This window comes from Ictidomys tridecemlineatus, chromosome X (genome assembly GCF_052094955.1).
Source record: "Ictidomys tridecemlineatus isolate mIctTri1 chromosome X, mIctTri1.hap1, whole genome shotgun sequence".
In the NCBI taxonomy this organism is placed as follows: Eukaryota; Metazoa; Chordata; class Mammalia; order Rodentia; family Sciuridae; genus Ictidomys; species Ictidomys tridecemlineatus.
In genome coordinates, this window is record NC_135493.1 from 80,518,349 (window position 1) to 80,537,589 (window position 19,241).

Sequence of the window (19,241 nt, forward strand, 5' to 3'; positions counted from 1 at the left end):
ACCCTGCTCCTACCCACCATGATGCTCTAATATAAGCAATGATACATGATAATATCTGGGTACTGCCCTAAGTACAGCCCTCCCCCACCCTTGTCAAACCCCTGGGTCCCAATTCCACTCCCTATCTTAGTGGCATATTGCCACTGACATCCCAAAAACTGTTTTTCTTTTTTCCACCTCACCTGCCATTAGCCATCAATAGGGCCAGCGGGCTCTCATTCCCATCAAGGTCCATGTCTGGTGAGTCATCATCTGAGTCATTCAAGCAGGTACCAGTGATGTTGAACTGCAGGAGGAGGAGGCTCAGTTGTCTCCAGTCTGAGACTCCGAGGTGAATGAAGATGGCCAGTTCCCTCTGGTTTCACTGGTTGAGTTCACTGTCAAAACCCCCTGAACCTTCTACTATATCTCCCCCCCGCCACCCAATAATCACAGGAGTAGGATGTTGAGAATGTATGGCTCAGGGGAAATCTACCAATCTTGTAAAACATGTTCCCTAAAAAAAAAGGAGAAGGGCATCTTCACATGCCCATGGAGGGCACCATAATCTTGATGAAAGGTGGACCCCTGGGGGAGGGCTTTTCTCAAGGACCTGTTCAAGACTCCAATCTGACACACAATGTCCTAAAATCTCATTTCAATCCTGGCATTTCAAGATTCAGCTCAAATGTCATATTTTTTTTAGAAAAGAGCTCCTGATCATCTCTCCTACTAAGACAGACTCAACCCACCTCTGTCTCTCAGGATCCCACACATACCCTTCATTGTAGCATCCACAACACTTCATTGCATTCATTTGTTTTAATCCCTATCTTTCTCACTAACCTATCAGTCTCTTGAGAGTTACATCCACAGCACCTATCACAGTGCCCAGCATAGAAAAGGTCTCAATAAATGCTTGTTAAATAAGTGGGACTGGTAGCCAAACACTAGGGATCCTAAGGGAAGTGGGAGCAAGACAGGATAGTCTGTCCTTTTGAAACTCTGCTCTTCCAAGGGACCCAAAAGGGTTGGGCTGAACCCATGGGCCAGCACCCACCTTTGCTTTCTGGGAAGAGCCTGTCTTCAGTGTCTGATGATTGTATGGGTCCATGAGATTATAGCTCAACTGGCCAGCAGGCCCCAAGGCTGAACTCTCCTTGCCCTTTCGCTCTGCCTTCTTGAAGAGTTCCTTGGGCTTCAGGACTTTCTTCTTTGGAACACTTTTGGAGGGCAGTGACAGCCTGGACATGGACACTGAAGTGGAATGGGCTGGCCTGGTTAAGGGAATGGAGCCGGCTGGGAAGATCCTCTGCAGCCCAAAGATATTGCTCGTCTTCCCAACGTTCTGTTGGAAGATGTCCTACAAGAGTGTTAGTACATGAGGGGGTTAGAGCTTACTCAAGGGTTCTCTATGCTAAGAGCAGAGGTCTGTTCCCGGCACTCGCAGTACTGCCATGGAAGTAGCTTACAAATGCTCCACATATGCACACCCTAGTTTTTACACAAGTCATCAAGAATTTATTGGGTGGCATTTCTTTGCCCAGGCATTGACAAATAAGGAGAAGACGAGCAAAAGAAAGGTCCAGCACTATTGTCAAAATTGGAGAGAAACAACTCCAAGAGTAGCTGACATACAACAGAAAATAATCAACTATTAAACTATGTGATTCAAATTTTTAGGACTATAGGATTGGAGAGGAGGAGAGAGGTTTCAAACCTAATTTTGCTATTAGCTAGCTATGTGACGCAGGAAAGTTACCTGACTACCCTGAAGTTCTGTTTGCTCAGTTCTAAAATTAAGGGACTAGACTGGACAGGAGGTTTACAAATATTTCTGGGATTCTTTAGAGCTTTTGGGGAGAAGCTCTAGGGACTGAAGGTAGGTGGAAAACAGATGAGAAGAACAAATAGAGCCCTAAGCCTCCCACCTTCATCTTAATCAAAGCAGCTGTGCTTTGACTCATTGTATACACAGGGCTTCCACACAAGATTTCATTTGAAAAGAAGATTCTGTTACTTTAAAACATTTGAAAGCCAATGGACCAGATTGCTCTAAGTTCTCTTTCAACAAGCCCAAAGTATACTGTGTGTCCAAGATTGACTTGAGTGGGAAGAGCTGAAGAAAAGGTAGGCCTTAACTAAATCCTGAAGGATTTTAACACTTGGAGTGAAGGAAAATGAGGTAGGAGGTGGACACTGTGGACACACTTGTGCTGGGGACTGAAACACTGCAAGCAGTGTGGCTAGAAGTCCAACTTCTAGTAGCTCACTTGACCACCCTTAAGCATAGATGCATGCCCTGGGTGCTAAAATGGAACTTTACTGCTCCTGAGCGAAAAAGACTAAATATCCTCAAGTCCAATTCTCCTCTGGTGTGTCTGCTACTTCACCAGCCCACACTGAGTTCTCTCTGCTACGAAGTCTATTAATAACAACAGCTCACATTTATTGAGTACTTACTCTGCCAGGCACTGTGTGAAGGAGCTCTACATATATTAGCTATTAATTGTACCAAAGTTCTGAAAGGTTGGTAAAGTTGGTTCCCATTTTAAAGATGGAGAAACTAGGCTCTGAAAGGCTTTCAAGTGACACAGCAGGAACTAGAAACCCAGGTTTCTCTGAGTCTCTTACCACTATACCTTACTGCCTCGTAGTATATGCCACCTGTTGAAACATGGCTTTGTAATCATCTTCAACCCGAGAGAACTGTCATTTTGTAGAATGCAGAGACTGAGTAAAAATATTAATAATAACAACAACTATATCTACCACTACCACCACCCACCACCAGAATTTGAGCACCTACTATGTGCCAAGCACTATATACTAAATGCTCAAACTTTATTTATTCCTACTAACAATACTTGATTGGGTACAATTATCCTCATTTTAAAGATGTTCAGGAAACTGAGGCTTGGAGAGGTTAATTTTGTTCAGGATCTTCTTCTTAACTAGGAGTTCTTTGTTGGACAGGCCCTGCATTATTCATGTATATTAAGAGCCTTGCCCAATGCATTACATACATTTGAAGCACATAATAATTACCTTAATGACTGACTTGACCCCTTGGTGGGTTCTTTCCAACCCTTCCCTTGGGCTTTATGCCAACTACAAAGTCCTGACCTGACACTTGAGTCTCGAGCCCTTCCCAAATGCCTTCCCTCCCCCAATGTTTCTTACTTCAACAAGGCGGATCTCCCTAGCCAGATCTTTAATGAGCTGTACGGTCCGCACCGTCTCCGGGATCTCATCTTCATGGTCTGGCAGAGCCTGTCAAACAAGAGGCACGAGAAATAGACCCACACACAAATGGCTCATTTGTTGTAATTTTCAACAAACCAGCCAAGGCAATTCAATTGAGAAAGGGTACTCTTTTTTCTAAAAACTGGTACTGGACCAATTAGATTTCCACACATTAACAAAAAACTCAGTTCACTTCTTACACTCCCCTTCCATCCCATATGCAATGGATCACAGACCTAAATGTAAAACCTAAAACTATAAACCCTTTAGAATAGAGGGGAATATCTTTGTGGCCTTTGGCTAGGCAAAGATTTCTTAAGACACAACTAGCATGAACCAGAAAAGAAAAACATGATCATTTGGATTTATCAAAAATAACCTTGAGGGCCTGAAGTTGTGGATCAGCGATAGAGTGCTCACCTATCACGTGCGAGGTACTGGGTTCGATCCTCAGCACCACATTAAAATAAATAAAATAAAGGTATTGTGTCCAACTACAACTAAAAAATAAAAATAAAAAATAACCTTGAGATTGGGCACGGTGGAGCATGACTATAATCCCCAACAGCTCAGGAGGTTGAGGCATAAGGATCAAGAGTTTAAAGCCAGCCTCAGCAAAAGAGAGGTGCTAAGCAACTCAGTGAGACCCTGTCTCTAAATAAAATTCAAAATAGGGCTGAGGATGTAGCTCAGTGGTTAACTGCCCCTGAGTTCAATCCCTGGTACCCTCCACCTCCCAAAAAAAAAAAAAAAAAAAAAAAAACCTTGAGGCTGAGGATGTCATTTAGTGGTTGAGTACTTGTCTAGCTAACACAAGATCCTGGGTTCAATCCCCAGCACACGTGCCCCCCCACCAAAAAGAATTTGTATTTGAAAAACTTCTAGTACTGGGAGACAAGACACAGATTAAAAGAAAATGTTTGTAAAACATATATCTGATAAAGGACAGTATCAAGAAACATGAGGGATTCAGTTGTGGGCTTGGGTCACAGACCTTATAAAGCCAAGGACTTTAATCTTAAGATCAATGGGAACAAGCAATCCCTTCCACTTGGGAGGACAGAACTCAGTGCTCACTGCGCACCTACAGGCCCACGGCAAGTGCAACAGCTACCCAGGTAGATACCTGATAGTTGTTTACTTTAGTACTGGGAATTAAACCCAGGGATGCTCTAACACTGAACTACATCCCCCAGCCCTTTTTTATTTTTTGAGACAGGGCTCATTAAGTTGCCCAGGATGGCCTCAAACTTGCAATCCTCCTGCCTCAGCCTCATGAGTACCTGGGATTACAGGAGAATGCCAATGTGTACTGTCTTTTTGATGATTGCAAAGTTTTCCCTTGTGATTTCTTCCACCACTTTTCATTTCACTTCTGTAATCCAGAGGACTGACTTTGACAAATTTCTCAGCATCTCCTTCTTGTTTCTCATGGTCTTATTCTTTCCCCCCTTTTTGTAATATATCTAGAATTATTTAGGTGGCTGGAAACCCAAGTGACCCAGCTGGATAATCTTTAATGGCTCCTTCTCCCCCAGACCAGGGACTCTGGAAATGTGAGGGAAGAAATGCCTCCTATGAAAGTCACCTGGCTTTCACAAAAGACTTCTTCTTGAGAGTGGATTCCTCAGAACTGCATCCTACTCTCCCCCAACCCCCTTTGGTGATGCTGCTCAGGGCCATTACTTGGTCCCCAGGTCCATTCTGACTCAGGGCATGAATGCTTAATTATTCACCCACCCACTTCCCTTTTGCTGTTCCTAGGACAGAATCACTCTGAAGTTTACTTCATGGGAGGGATCAGAGGTGAAATTAAAGGTAGCCATGCCTGAAGAGTGCATAGAAGCAGAATCATAGTCTAAAGCCCAGGTATAGGTGAATTTAGGGAGTAAGAGAAGGCCCTAAACATAAAGTCTAAAAATATCTGTGGGGAAGTCTGGCAACAGAAAATGGAGAGATTGTGCAGGTTAAGCCCACAATGGATAAAAGGTACTCTTAAGTCACTGTATGAAAGGGAAGAAGTTGGTAGAATATTTGAAGCCTAAATATGTACTGTTATTTATTCTAATTTTTGTATTTCTTAAAGTCGGTTGTTTAAAAATTTTGAAAATGTAGTCAATTCACAGGGTTCAAAAATCTCGTGTGCGTGTATATATATACGTATGGCCTCACTCCTACCTTGTCTCTGACATCAGCCCCATAATCTCTACACAACAGGTAACCACTTTCTTAGTTTCTAAACTCTTCCATGTTGTATCTTCAGGCAAATATGAGTATACACAAAAACAATTATTGTTTCTGTCCTTGAACATATTAAAGGTAGCATACTATATATACAATTCTGCATCTTTACTTGACAAATTCTGGAAATCAGTACATAGAGTTTTCTTATTCTCTTTTATACCTACTTAGTACTCAGTTGGGTAGACAGATATTGATACGTTTCTAAAATACCATTTTGGCAGCATGTATCAAGAGCCTTATATTTTTTCATAGACTTCAATCTAGTAATTGATCTTCCAGGAATCTATTCTGAAGGAAAAATTAAGAGACAAGGCGGGAGGCTGTAGCTCAGATAGAGCACCTGCCTCACATGTGTGAGGCACTGGGTTCAATCCTCAGCACCACATAAAAATAAATAAATAAAGATATTGTGCCCATCTACAACTGAAAAATATTTTTTAAAACATAGATAAGTGGGGGGAGATAAGGGACTAAGACTGATGCATATAGATATTCATTGTATGATTTTCTGTGACTACATTCCTCCAAATAAATAAAAAGGAAGCAACAATAAGCAAGTGATTAGGTAAAGATGGTATGTCCTCGTAAAAGAATATAATGTAACTTTTAAAGAATAAAATTTAAACTACTAATGTTTATGGATAACTCTGGAATAACACAGGAAAATTAAGGTATTCCAACAGACTCTCATACAAAATTGAGTGTACAATGCAATAGCAATTATTTTTTAAAAATACACAAAAAAGACCAGAAGGAGCCTGGTATGGTGGTACATGACTGTAATCCCAGTTACCTGAGAGACTAAAACAGGAGGACTGAAATTTAAGGTCAGCCTGGGCAACATAGTGAGACCCCATCTCAAAAATAAATAAAATTGGCTGAGGATATAGCTTAGTAATAGAGTACCCTTGGGTTCAACTCACAGTACCATAAATAAATAAAGTAATTCAAGGAATCCTAGTCCAGAATTCTACTCTATATCCAGGAGGCTACAAGCCTCTTTTCTTTTTTCTATCTCACCAAAGTATCTATCTATACAAAGCCAGTCCCTACAGAGTGCAGAACTCCTGAGGAGGTATAGAAATAGAAATATTTACTTCTTTCCTTGTCCAGGCTCTAAAAGCCAAGTTCAGGGCTTTGCCACCATGGACCAGGTAGGAGGCAGGGTGTCTCCTGTTCTCTCGCAAACCTAAAGGGAGAAAGAAGAATGTAATATCAACAAAACCCATGCAGGGAAGTGAAGAACTTCACTTTGTTCAGGAACCAGAAAAATGCTCAGGGTTCTGAGCTCAACTCAAGATCTCAGTTATTCTAACAGTATTCACTTGCTGAGAACCCACTTACTTACAGGCTAGGCACTTAACATCTATTATCTTATTTAATCCTTATATCCACCCTGCAAGCCAGGAATTATTATCTTCTTTTTACAGTTTAGGAAACTGAAACTCAAAGAAGGATGTACATATGTGATAAATACTAGAGCCAAGACTTAAACCATGTCTATTTGTTTCTGGGGCTGTGATCCTACCATTGCATTACTCTGCCTCTTAGGTCTCAAAATGAGAACACTTGGGAGGACCATAATTACTACAGATTTAAAGAATCATCAGTGTAGAAGATGGATTATCTGTGTTTTACCTTTCTTCAGGATAGGCTTTAATTAAAAAAAAAAACAGATTTAAGGGCTGGGGTTATGGCTCAGCGGTAGAGTGCTCGCCTAGCTCATGTGAGGCCCTGGGTTTGATCCTCAGCACCACATAAAAATAAATAAATAGAAACAAAGGTATTGTGTACAACTAAAATAAATAAATATGTAAAAAATAAAACAGGTTTAAGCTCTATAAAGGATTTCTACAAAAACAAGTTCTTCAGGATAGGTAATAAGTAGGCAGTATTCCTGATTGAACACTTAAGTCAGAGTCTATCCAGGTGGTAGAATAAGGGTTTAAGGTACTGAGTAGGAAACTATACTCATTGGGCTCTTAGGTCCTTTGTAACTCTGAAATACTGATTCCTCCTAGCCAAGTCACCTTAAAAAAATAACAAGTCTCAGGCCGGAACAAGGGATTCATTCTATTTCAGAACAGACTAAGAAAGAGGAAACCAGTTAAGTTGGCATCTATCTGGGCTGATACCCAGGAATCAACATGATGCCAGGATGGTCAGTACTCATCTTTATTGCTATGGAAAACACATCCAGGAAACTCCTTGACTAATCCAAACTGTGTTTCTGACCTTAACTAGCAGGAAATAGTGATAATTTCACTGTGATCCAATTTTTTCAGCTATATTTGGTAAACAACAACAACAACAAAAGATTTAAGCTGAGCATGGTGGTGGAGCAGAAGGCTGAGGCAGAAGGATTGTGAGTTCAAAGTCTACCTCAGCAAAAGTGAGTTGCTAAGCAACTCAGTGCAACCCTATCTCTAAATAAAATACAAAATAGGGCTGAGTATGTGGTTCAGTGGTTGAGTGCCTCTGAGCTCAATTCCTGGTACCAAAAATTTAAAAAAATATATTTAAATCCATGCTCTGCCATACCTTATGCTGAATAAAAAAAACTCCAAAGATACACTGTATGATTTCATTTATATAGTATTCTTGAAATGATAAAATTGTAGAGATGGAAAATATTGGTTTTCAGAAATTATGGATAGAGCAGGGGAAGAAAGTGGGTGATAGTCTAAAGGGATATTATTAGAAACATTTTTAAAGTAGCAATTTACTGGTTTTTACATTTTTTGTTTACATTTAAGGTGTACAACATGATGTTTTGATATACATGGTGAGGTCTTTGTGGTGATAGAATACCACTGTATCTAATCTGAGGTGATAGTTATTCATATTCATTCTCTCTCTCTCTCTCTCTCTCTCTCTCTCTCTCTCTCTCTCTCTCTCTCTCTCTCTCGAGCCGGGCAAAAGGAAGAGCTGGCAAAGGGCTCCATACCTCGAAATATATCCAGAATGTGCTTTCCCACATACCAACAGATGGTCTCAAAGTTGGGGAACTTGAAAAGATCTGCTGTGCTTAGCCTCTTCTCAATCTCATAGGCTCTGGAAAGAGGAGACATAACAATTACAAGGATCCATTTACTGAGCACGTGCTATGAACCAGGTATTATTCTGGATGCCATGTATCTATCTCTGATTCTCACAATAAACCCATAAAACCTTGAATTATACAGTAGAAAACTTTAGCCTCAAAAGTTATATGACTTACCTAAAGTCACATAATTACTAAGTGAGGAAAAGATATTTTCTCAAGCTGAACATTATCAGGAACCAGAATCCATTCTTTCTGATTGTCCTGCCTCTTATTATACTGTACTGCTCACTTTATGGAAGAGCTCAAGAATTCTGGTGGATAGGGATGACCAACTTTAGGACTTACTTGAGCTGCATTTCAATGTTAAGGCTGTGTAAAAAATTCCCACCAAAGGCAAGGCAGTCCACAGGGGTAAGAACAGCATGGATCCAACCTGCAAAGTTAATAAGGCAAAAATCATAGCTGGCAGAAGACATTTCTTCCTCCTGACATCCCTACTGCTTGCTCAGTTTAATCTCAACTCCTTAACAGTTTGCCTAAGAGTGACTCAGAACATTCTTAGTTCTTCTACCATTTCAATACCCAACCTGGCCTAGTCTGCCATCACTATAATCCTGAACTGAATCAACCTATGAGGTTAAACAACTTCCACTTGCCTCTTTCCCCTCTACAAAAAAATCTTACTCTTGTCTCACCACTCTCTCATCTCTAAGGATATCACCTCCTTGCCATAATGCCTCCTTTTAACTCTACCCAGAGAAAAACAAAAATAACTTTTGTGCTATACAGACCTGGGTGCAAATTCGGCAATTTCCTGGCTAAATATCTATTTTACAGGTTGGTTGTGAAACATGCACCCATTTAGAACACAATTTCCATGTGGCCCTTTTCTTCCTGAAACCTTGTGATTTTTGTTCTTAAATCTTTTCCATATTTATTTCCCCTTCTCCCTCTATTCCATCATACTAATGCCTTGGTTCAGATCCCTCATTGTTTCTCATCTTGGCTATTGCAACAACCTCCAAACTGGCTCCTCTACATTCACTGTTCTCTAGGTGTGGTCCAGGTCATTCTTGGGCTCCCTGAGATTACTTCAGAGAATATGAGACCAAAACCCTTCCCTTAAACTGCCAAAATGCAAATACTAGTAGACTGTGATAAGCTATAAATATATAATGTTAATAACTAGACCAACCACTAAAAATAACTATAGCAAATAAAATTTGAGAGGCCCAGAAGAGTCAAAACAATCTTGAAAAAAAAGTTGGAGAATTAAAAATTCCCAATTTCAAAACTTACTACAAATGTATAATTGAAACAGTGTTACTGTCGCAAGGATACAAATCAATTTAACAGAATTCAAGGTCCAGAAATAAATCCATATATCTGTATCAACTGATTTTTGATAGAGGTGTCAAGATAATTCATTGGAAGAAAAAATTTTCAAATGGTCTTAGACAACAGGGTATTCTACATGGAAAATAATGAAATTGAATGCTTTTCTCATACCATATATAAAAATTAACTCAAAATTAATAAAATATCTAAATATATGAATAAGAGAACTATAAAACACATGGAAGAAAAACAGAGGCATAAATCTTCAACAGTTCTGCAGATAGACATCAAAAGCATAAGCAAAGAAAAATAGATTGACTGGGCATCAAAATTCATGACTTTTTTGCTTCCCAGGATACTACTAGGAAAGTAAAAAGACAATTCCCAAGAATGAAAGAAAATATTCTCAAATAAAGTAACTGATAAAGGTCCAATATCCAAAATGTATAAAGAATTCTTACAGCTCAATAATACAAAGACAACCAAATCACAAAATGGGCAAAGGATTTGAATAGACATTTTGCAAAAAAAAAAAAAAAAAGTTATACAAACATCCAACAAACACATGGAAAGATGTTCAACATCAACAGTCATTAGGAAAACAGAAATCAAAATCTCAATGAGATAATATTTTATACCTTCTAGGCTGGCTATAATCATAAAGACCAACAATGACAAGTATCAGGGAGGATATAAAAAAAATTGGAACTCTCATATATTATTGCCAAGAATGTAAACAGTACATATAGCTGCTTCAGTTCTAGTATGGCAGTTCCTCAAAAAGATAAACAGTGACGGTATCATCCTGCAATTCCCCTCCCATGTACATAACCAGGAGCACTGAAAATACAGATTAAGTATCCCTTATCTGAAATGCTTGTGACCCAAAGTTTCAACATCTTGGGGATGGGATGCAAGTCAACATGAAATTCATTTATGATTCATATTTACCTTATGTGCATATGCTAAAGGCATTTTTATTTATTTTTAGCCGTGTTTTGAATGTGACCAGGCCAGATGTGAAGTTTTCATGTATTATGCTGGTGCTCAGAAAGTTTTAGATTTTAGAGTTGTGGTTCAGTGGTATAGTGCTTGCCTTCCATACATAAAACCCCAGGTTCAATCTCCAGCACCACACACACATTTTAAAAAGTTTCAGATTATAGATTGTTTTAGAATTCATATTTTCAGAATAGAAATTCTCAATCTGTTATGCTGTCACAATAACTTATACATGAATATTCATAGAAACATTATTCATAAATCAAAAAAAAAATGGTGGAGCTGGGAATATAGCTCAGCAGTAGAGCACTCTGAGTTCGATCTTCAGCATCATACAAAAATTCAACTATCAACTGATGAATGGATAAACAAAATGTGGCAAAACCCACACTGAAGAATATTACTTAGCTATTCAAAAGAACAAAGAACTATAACATGAACCCATAAACATAACTATAAACCCATAAACTATAAACCCATACTATAACATGGATGAACTTTGAAAACATGCTTAGTGAAAGAGACTAGAGACAAAAGATAACATATTTACATGATTCCATTTATGTAAAATAGTCAAGGGAGAAAATTCATACATAAAGGAAGTACAAAAGTAGTTGCCAAAGGCTGGGAGGAGGGAGGAATATTAAGTGACTGCTGCCAGGCATGGTAGCATGCTCAGGAAGACTGAGGCAGGAGGATTGCAAATTCAAAGCCTGCCTCAGCAACTGAACTGTACCCTTTAAAGTAGTAAACTTTATGCTATGTGAATTATATCTCAAATTTTTTTTCAAAAGCAAATTTAACTGAATGAAAATACAATATATCAAAATATGTGACACAGCTAAATCAGTACTGAGAGGGAAATTTATAGCACTAAATGCTTACATCAGAAAAGGGGCTAGGGTGGTGGCTCAGTGCTAGAGCGCTTGCCTAGCATGTGTGAGGAACTGGATTCAATCCCCAGCACCACATGTAAATAAGAAAAAATGAAGGCCCATTGACAAGTAAAAAATATTTTTTTTAAAAAAGGGAAGTCTTCAATCATCTAAGCTCCCATATTAAGACTAGAAAAAGGAGAGGAAAGTAAGTCCAAAGAAAGCAGAGGAAAGGAAAAATAAAGATAGAAGCAGAAATCAATAAAAATGGAAAAGATAAATGAAACAAATGGTGGTTCTCAAAAAGATCAATGAAATAGACCAACTCTAACAAGATTAATGCAAATAAAAGAGAAGGCACAAATAATATCAGGAAGGAAACAGAGTATAGATCTGGAAGACATCAAAAAGGTAATACTATGAACAACTATATACACATAAATTTTAAGGAAAATTTTTTGAGGTGTACTCTCACTAAGATACACATGCTGGTCTCAAACTCATATGAAAGCTCAAGGCTGGAGTTGTAGCTCAGTGGTAGAGAACTTGCCTAGCATGTGTGAGGCACTGGGTTCGATCCTCAGAACCACATAAAAACAAATAAATAAATTAAAGGTATTGTGTCCATCTCCAACTAAAAAATATATTTTTAAAAAATTCATGAGCAGCAATACTCCAGCGTTAGCCTTCTGAGTACCTAGCACATACCACCATACCTAGCCTATGCACATAAATTTGACAATTCAGATACAATAAGGTTGGAGGCATAGTTCAGTGGTAGATTATGTGCTTGAGATATTCTATCCTCAGTGCTGCAAAAAAATTAAAAAATATAGAATAGGCCAATTCCTTGAAAAGCATAGATTACTGCAACTCATCTAACATGAAATAGACAATTTAATGGCCTTATAAATATTAAAGAAATTGAATAGTAAAGAGTTCCCGAAAAAAGAAATCTTCAGGTCCATGTGATTTCACTAGAGAGTTTTACCAAAGACCAACTTCAAAAAATTTTCACAATAATTGTGATTATATAAGACATGAGATATCTAAATAAATGAAGAGATATTTGTGTTCATGAAAGACTTAATCAAGTGAAGATGTCAATTCTCCCCTAACTGAGACAACTGGGGAATTATTTCAAAAAAACCCAAACTCAGATCCCATCTCAGATTTAAGAATTCTATAAGTAAAAGCCAGATATATATTGTTTAAGGAAAAATGTTCCACCCTCATCACAGTTTATTCTAATTTATTGACTAGACTATAAGCCTTCCAGTAATTATTCCTATACTGGGAGCAGAGAGAAGCCTGTTCTCTGTCTAGCAAACTGACATTAACCCAATGCAAAGAACTCCACCAGCCTCCTCCTGGACACCCATCCTAACCCCTCTATCTGCAACCTCCCCCAAGCAACCATGCTGCTTACTGGCCACCACATGAATTTTCCTGAGGTCTAGTTCTCAGCCTTCAGCTGGTATGAGAGAGATATCCCACATAATCAGGATAATACATTATGGGAAGAAACTGACTATGGTGCCACAGCTCTGTTCTTTACAACTTCCCCAAACCTCCCCCATAGGAGCCCAGGAAAGACCTGTAGGAATGAAAAGTGTCTGTCCTTGCTTCACGGAACACTTGTAGCACTTGTCCACCTGGTCCCCAAAGAACATCTCGTTCTGATTAGAGGAGCTGCTCCAGCACTCAAAGAGAGTCAGATTAGCATTTGTTGGGCGGATCAGGTAGAAAATCTTCTCACCCTGAAACAAAAAGAAGTTGAAGGGCCAAAAATACCATGAGTTGCCAGAAAAGTCCTTTGGAGGTGTTCCAAAAACCTATTCTCTCTCCCATACTCCATGACTATGGCAAGATGTCAGGGTTCTTTCCCAGATCCATCAGCCATCATTTTTATATGAATTTAGAAAACTTCAAAAGTCCTTTTTGCACTTTTTATTTTCTACAAATTTGACAGAAACAATCTGAAAGGGGCATTTTGAACAAAACTGCTCAAGTTAGGACAAATGTACACCAAGTGCTCCCATTTTAGATACGATGCCAAATGAAAAATGGCCTCTGTAGATGAGTAGATCAATACTACTAACCCTAGGAGACTATAAGGCCATATTACTGATGAGAAGAAAATTGAATTTGCCTTCAAATGCCATTTACAGAGTGTTCCTTCTCACACCTGCAATCAAAGCTAATAAAAGTTTAAAAGTTCAGTAATCGCCCAAGGACTTCTAGAAGATTATATGTTAGGTGATTATCTGTTGGAAGAACATTTTATTTCCTAATTGTGTTTTGCCTGGATAATCACCAGATAGATAATTTAGCAAAAAATAAACAAAAACCCACTATCATAAAGATATTCCCATAGCTTCATTGTTTAACAAGTATTTCACAATAATAAATTTCAACATAGGAAAGCAAAACTAAAAATATCTACTGTACAACTGGAGAAATTTGACAGCCCTGAAGATTAGCTAATAGTATTATATCAATGTTAATTTCCTCATTTGATAACTACATTGTGATTATATAAGAGAATACATACTGAATTATTAGAGATAAAGGACACTATGTCTGAAACTACTCTCAAGTTCACCCATACATACATTTTATTATGCTTGATTTAAAGAGAAAAATATAATGAAATGGTAACATTTGGGGAATTTGGGTGGAGAATACACAGGAAATCTTCCCATTTTTTTAACTTTTCTATGAAAATAAAATTATTTAAAAATAAAGACTTAAGTTAATCCCAGCAACTTGGGAGGCTAAGACAGGAGGATCATAAGTCAAGGCTAGCTTGAGCAAATTAGTGAGACCCTGCCTCAAAATAAAAAGCAAAAAGGACTGAGAATAAAAGTGGTGAAGTGCTCCTGTGTTCAATCCCCAGTGACAAAATAATAATAAAAACAAAATAAGAGTTAAATCTAGCATTTGCATCAGCAGCATTTTCTATTTACATGCTGCAGGCTCCAGTTTTTTCTTTTTTCTTTTCTTTTTTTTTTTTTTTTTTTTGTGGTACTAGGAACCAGTAACCTGCACATGCTGGTCAAATTTTATCACTGTGTTAAATCCCCAACACATTGAGGTGGGATTTTGCTAAATTGCACAAGCTGGCCTCAAATTTGCCATGCTCCTGTTATGGCTTAGATGTGAGTTGTTCCCCCAAAAGCTCATGTATGAGACAATGCAAACAAGTTCAGAGAGGAAATGATTGGGTTTAAAAAGTTTAAACTGATCAGTGCATTAATCCCCCTCTCAGGGGATTAATGTGGTAGAATCCCAAGGGAGGTAAGGTGTGGCTAGAGGAGGTGAGCCCCTGGGGGTATGCCTTTGGGGTTTATATTTTGTCCTTGTTCAGCAGAGCTCTCTCTCTGCTTCCTGGTATCATGTTCCCAGTTGCTTTCCTTTACCACTCTTCCACCATATGTCCTGGTTCACCTCTGGCCCAGAGGAATGGAGTAGGCCATCTACAGACTGAGACCTCTGACACTGTGAGCCCCAAAATAAACTATTTACTTTTTAAAGGACTTTAGTCACAGCAACAAAAAATCTGACTAAAACATCCTGCCTCAGCCTGCTCAGTATCTTAGAGATTACAAGTGTGCACCACAGCACCTGGCTCCAATCTTTTCATGATAAACCAATGGAAACAACTAGTTGAAAAGGTATAATCATTTGGACATCAACCATCATCCAAATAGCCTACACACTTTCCTTGGCATTTCTATTAAGAAAATGAAATAGTATGAACAATGGTGAAAAACAATCAAACTTAGTTAGGAAATTTGTTTTCCAGACAGCAAAAATCCTTTATAATCACTGAAATATGCTAATTACTAATTATAATAATGAGTGAAAGGAAAACTACAGAAATTGTGACTTTAAAAGACTTCTCATATGTAGTCTATTATAATTGTGGTGGCAGATAAATGACTATATACAATTTTCAAAACTCATTTAACTGTACACTTAAAATAGATGAATTTTAATGTGTATGAATTATACCTTAATAAATGTGAGGGGAGCCAAAGTTTCTCATGATACCAGAATTTCTAAAGTAAATATGGACATTTTTATACATGTTGGTTGGAGTATAAATTGGTTCATTTAAGGAGGTAACAGTGGGGGAAAAACTTAGGCATCTGCTGTTATTCAAAAAAAATTTTTGATTGAGCATTAAAACTATAGAAACAGACCATCATCATTTTATTATATGGAACATCCACCAAGGAGAAAATCCTGACAGAATAATTATATAGAAATATCACCCAAACAGGATCTAGGAGGTAAGTAGACCCCAGCAGCATATTTTGTGCTGTCATTTGACACAAGCAGGGATGCTCAAGGCCTGGCTGCCTCCAGAAGTCATATCCATTCCTACCTTGAGCACATGATACCAGACTGAGGTGCCACCAAAGTCAATGTGAAAATCTGTATAACTATCCCGCACACTCATGAGGCAGTACTTCTGCACATTGGGTCTCTCAAAGACACACTCCTCAGGCCACAAGTTCTCAACCCATGACAGCTTGCGAACAATCTTAGGTGTCTCCACAAGGTTGGAAAGCCTACCAAGGAAGGAGTAGAAAGCAAATGTTAGTTCTGATTGGGAACTGAAGGATGATGCCTGAATAAAATCCCAGTATCTCATTGACAGATAAGACAGAACAAGTTCTTTCCATGTATAAGTTGGATCAGCATCTTTATTTCACACAGTTCCCAAAATCCAAACCCCAACACCACAGCCTTTCCCAGGAGAAGGTAGTTGTTTCTTCCACTAAATGCTCATACTATCCATACTTGGCAATTAGTTTATAACAGTTATTGTATCATCTCCACCTAATAGTATCTTTTATATATATATATATATATATATATATATATATAAATTTTTAGTTATAAATGGACACGATACCCTCATTTTGTTTGTTTTTATGTGGTGCAGAGGATTGAGCCCAGTGCCTCACAGGTGTGAGGCAAGTGCTCCACTACTGAGCCACAACCCCAGCCCCTCATAGTATCTTCTTTATGAGAAGTCATTAGTGAAACCTCTCAGGGAATCAGTTCTGGGTAAACAAGTGTTACTCTGAAACATCTGCTTGATTTTATCCCTTATAAAACCATAGATCTTATAATGTTGCACTCTCCTCTTTGTTCCAACCTTTAAAAAATTCAGTGAAAACTCAGTCCACCCCGACTATCCAGACATTCATACATTGCATGGCATGTGCAGAGTACTATCATATGCTCCCTATTTTTCCACCTTTATTTTCCTTTGTTCTAATATTCTAATATTCTCTTTTCCCCCTCTCTGCATCTCTGTAAGCTATCTCAGATAGTCTTTCATGATAAAGCAAGATTTAAAAAAACAAACAGGTCTTAAATCCTGTTTAATTTTGAATCTTAAAAATAACAGCAAGGGTTTTAATATTGTACTACAATTATGTAAGATGTTACCATTGTGGGAAACAGGACCTTCCTACACAGTTTGTTGTAACTTCCTGTGAATCTCTAAGTATTTCAAAATTAAAAGTAAAAAAAAAAACATAAATAACTAGATAGTAAGCATCCCTAAGGGTAAAATGACATGTTATAATTTCTTTGTATTTCCCAGTCTGTATACAGAGAAGACTATATGTGTCTATTGAGTACATGAGTCCAAATGGAATCATCTAAAGTCTATAATACAGCTTTGTTTTCATTTTATCATTAGAGAAACGACATGGGGGTAATTTTAGTCAATCTATTTCCAGGGACAGAAGACTTATCCCAGCCATAGTTAGACAATGACCAGGACACAAGCTAAATACTGGAAAAATTTGGAATGCTGTCCTAGGCCTTGAAGGAGACAAAAATTAAAAGAAACTATATAATTTTTCTAATGTTAGAAACTCTGGAGAAGAAATATGACTTGCTCATTCTAATGGGAGTGGATACCCTTGAAAGTATAACACAAATCCCATCCCAAAGGCTAAAACTACCAGGAAAAAGGGAAAGGAACACAAATATATACTCAGCATACCAGCAGTTGCAGACACTTTGTCAGAGTTATTTTTTGTTACCCTTGCCCTCCTACCTGGTATCAGAGAATTCCAAACTAATGACATTGAGGACTTTCTCCCTCTTCCCGCTGTAATAATATTTCACAAAATCACCAAGCTTCATCTTGCAGTCAGCCTGACGGGCCACATCAATCACATCAATCTCCTTGTCAGAACCTATAGTAAAGAGATTGTTTCTGTACCAAGTGAAATCAAGGAAAGGGGAAGACTCACTGGTTTATCACAAGCATATGGCCTTTTACTCAAAACTACTGTCCTTGAATGATGTATATATGTATGCACGTGTGTGTGTGTGCATTAAGGAGGTAAGGTAGGAATACATCACTTACACTTACTGTAGACCTATGTGGTGGGTCCAGGTTGCTAGGACTATGAAACTACCTGACACAGAGTTCCACATAGAGCACATCCTACCTTCCTTGGCCCTATTTCCTTATTCTCTTCTTCTATCCCCCCAAAATCATGTCCAGAGTAACAACTGGCATATGAGGGTAAGAGTCAAAGATACTTATCTCAACTGAGGACAATAAAGCCATGATCCCTAAAATTCCACAGGCAAAAATGGGGCTCAACCTAATTTTTGTGGTCTATTAAGAGGAAAAAAGAGGAAACTTAAGATTTTGGCTCTAGCTTTACCCAAGAATGACTCCAGGCAAGCTATTTTGATGCCCAAGATAACTAGAAAGTAAATGCAAAAGGTGGATTGGAGGGAAAAGGGACACAGATCTTGGTAGAGTGGAATATGTAAGTTAAGAGGATCTGCAGTGTCTTACCAACATAGTGTTCCACATCTCTCACAGTGAATGATGGCGAGGGCAGCGTCATTCCCAACCCATCCTTCTTCAAGACCAGGATGGGTACACTGAAGCTATTCTCTTCCAGAAATTCCACAGTCAACTGATTTCCAGTGGGCTTCAGAATTACTTCATCTGAGCTGTGGGCCACAGGAAAGAAATCTTGAGTCTGAGGCTGGGCTCACTAAAGGCCTCATGGGAAGGTATTACTCAAAGAGTGGGGTCATCCCCAGGGAGCCTCATATGAACTGGTGACTAATGGCATAAACCTCATGTGCCAGGGAAGAAACAACCTGTCCAAGGCTAAAGATAAGGTCATTGGCAAAGTTCAGGAATATCCAGTCAATAGGGTGCTTTTCTCTGGATGACAAAAGAAGAAATCAGGAATAGCCTGCCTAGGAAGAAAAGACACATCTAATAAGATTAGCTGATTTGTTTTAACCCAGAGCAACAGCATTCCATTTAAAACATTAGCCAATGAGAGTATTTTCTCAACATTCTTAATTAGCTAGGAAACAAGAGTTTTTCTTTTTTTTATTTTTTAAAAATATTTTTATACTTTTATTTTATTTATTTACTTTTACGTGGTGCTGATGATTGAACCCAGGGCCTCACTGTGCTAAACAAGTGCTCTACGACTGAG

The 19,241-nt window shown here is 38.4% G+C and overlaps 1 protein-coding gene across 4 annotated transcripts in view; it reads right to left on the reverse strand.

Moving 5' to 3' along the window:
• Phf8 (PHD finger protein 8) overlaps positions 1-19,241 on the reverse strand; it is an 83,607-nt gene that overhangs the window by 36,375 nt on the left and 27,991 nt on the right. For 3 of the 4 annotated variants that reach the window (XM_078034775.1, XM_005339775.5, XM_021719774.3), the window contains exons 5-14: positions 18,578-18,738; positions 17,819-17,960; positions 16,124-16,310; positions 13,328-13,490; positions 8,861-8,948; positions 8,417-8,523; positions 6,567-6,658; positions 3,163-3,252; positions 1,040-1,342; positions 183-286 (exon numbers count right to left, since the gene is read on the reverse strand). In XM_078034775.1, coding sequence (XP_077890901.1) covers positions 183-286; positions 1,040-1,342; positions 3,163-3,252; positions 6,567-6,658; positions 8,417-8,523; positions 8,861-8,948; positions 13,328-13,490; positions 16,124-16,310; positions 17,819-17,960; positions 18,578-18,738 — 1,437 coding nt within the window. The remainder of the gene's footprint in view (positions 1-182; positions 287-1,039; positions 1,343-3,162; positions 3,253-6,566; positions 6,659-8,416; positions 8,524-8,860; positions 8,949-13,327; positions 13,491-16,123; positions 16,311-17,818; positions 17,961-18,577; positions 18,739-19,241) is intronic. The other variant, XM_021719773.3, reaches the window with a different exon arrangement.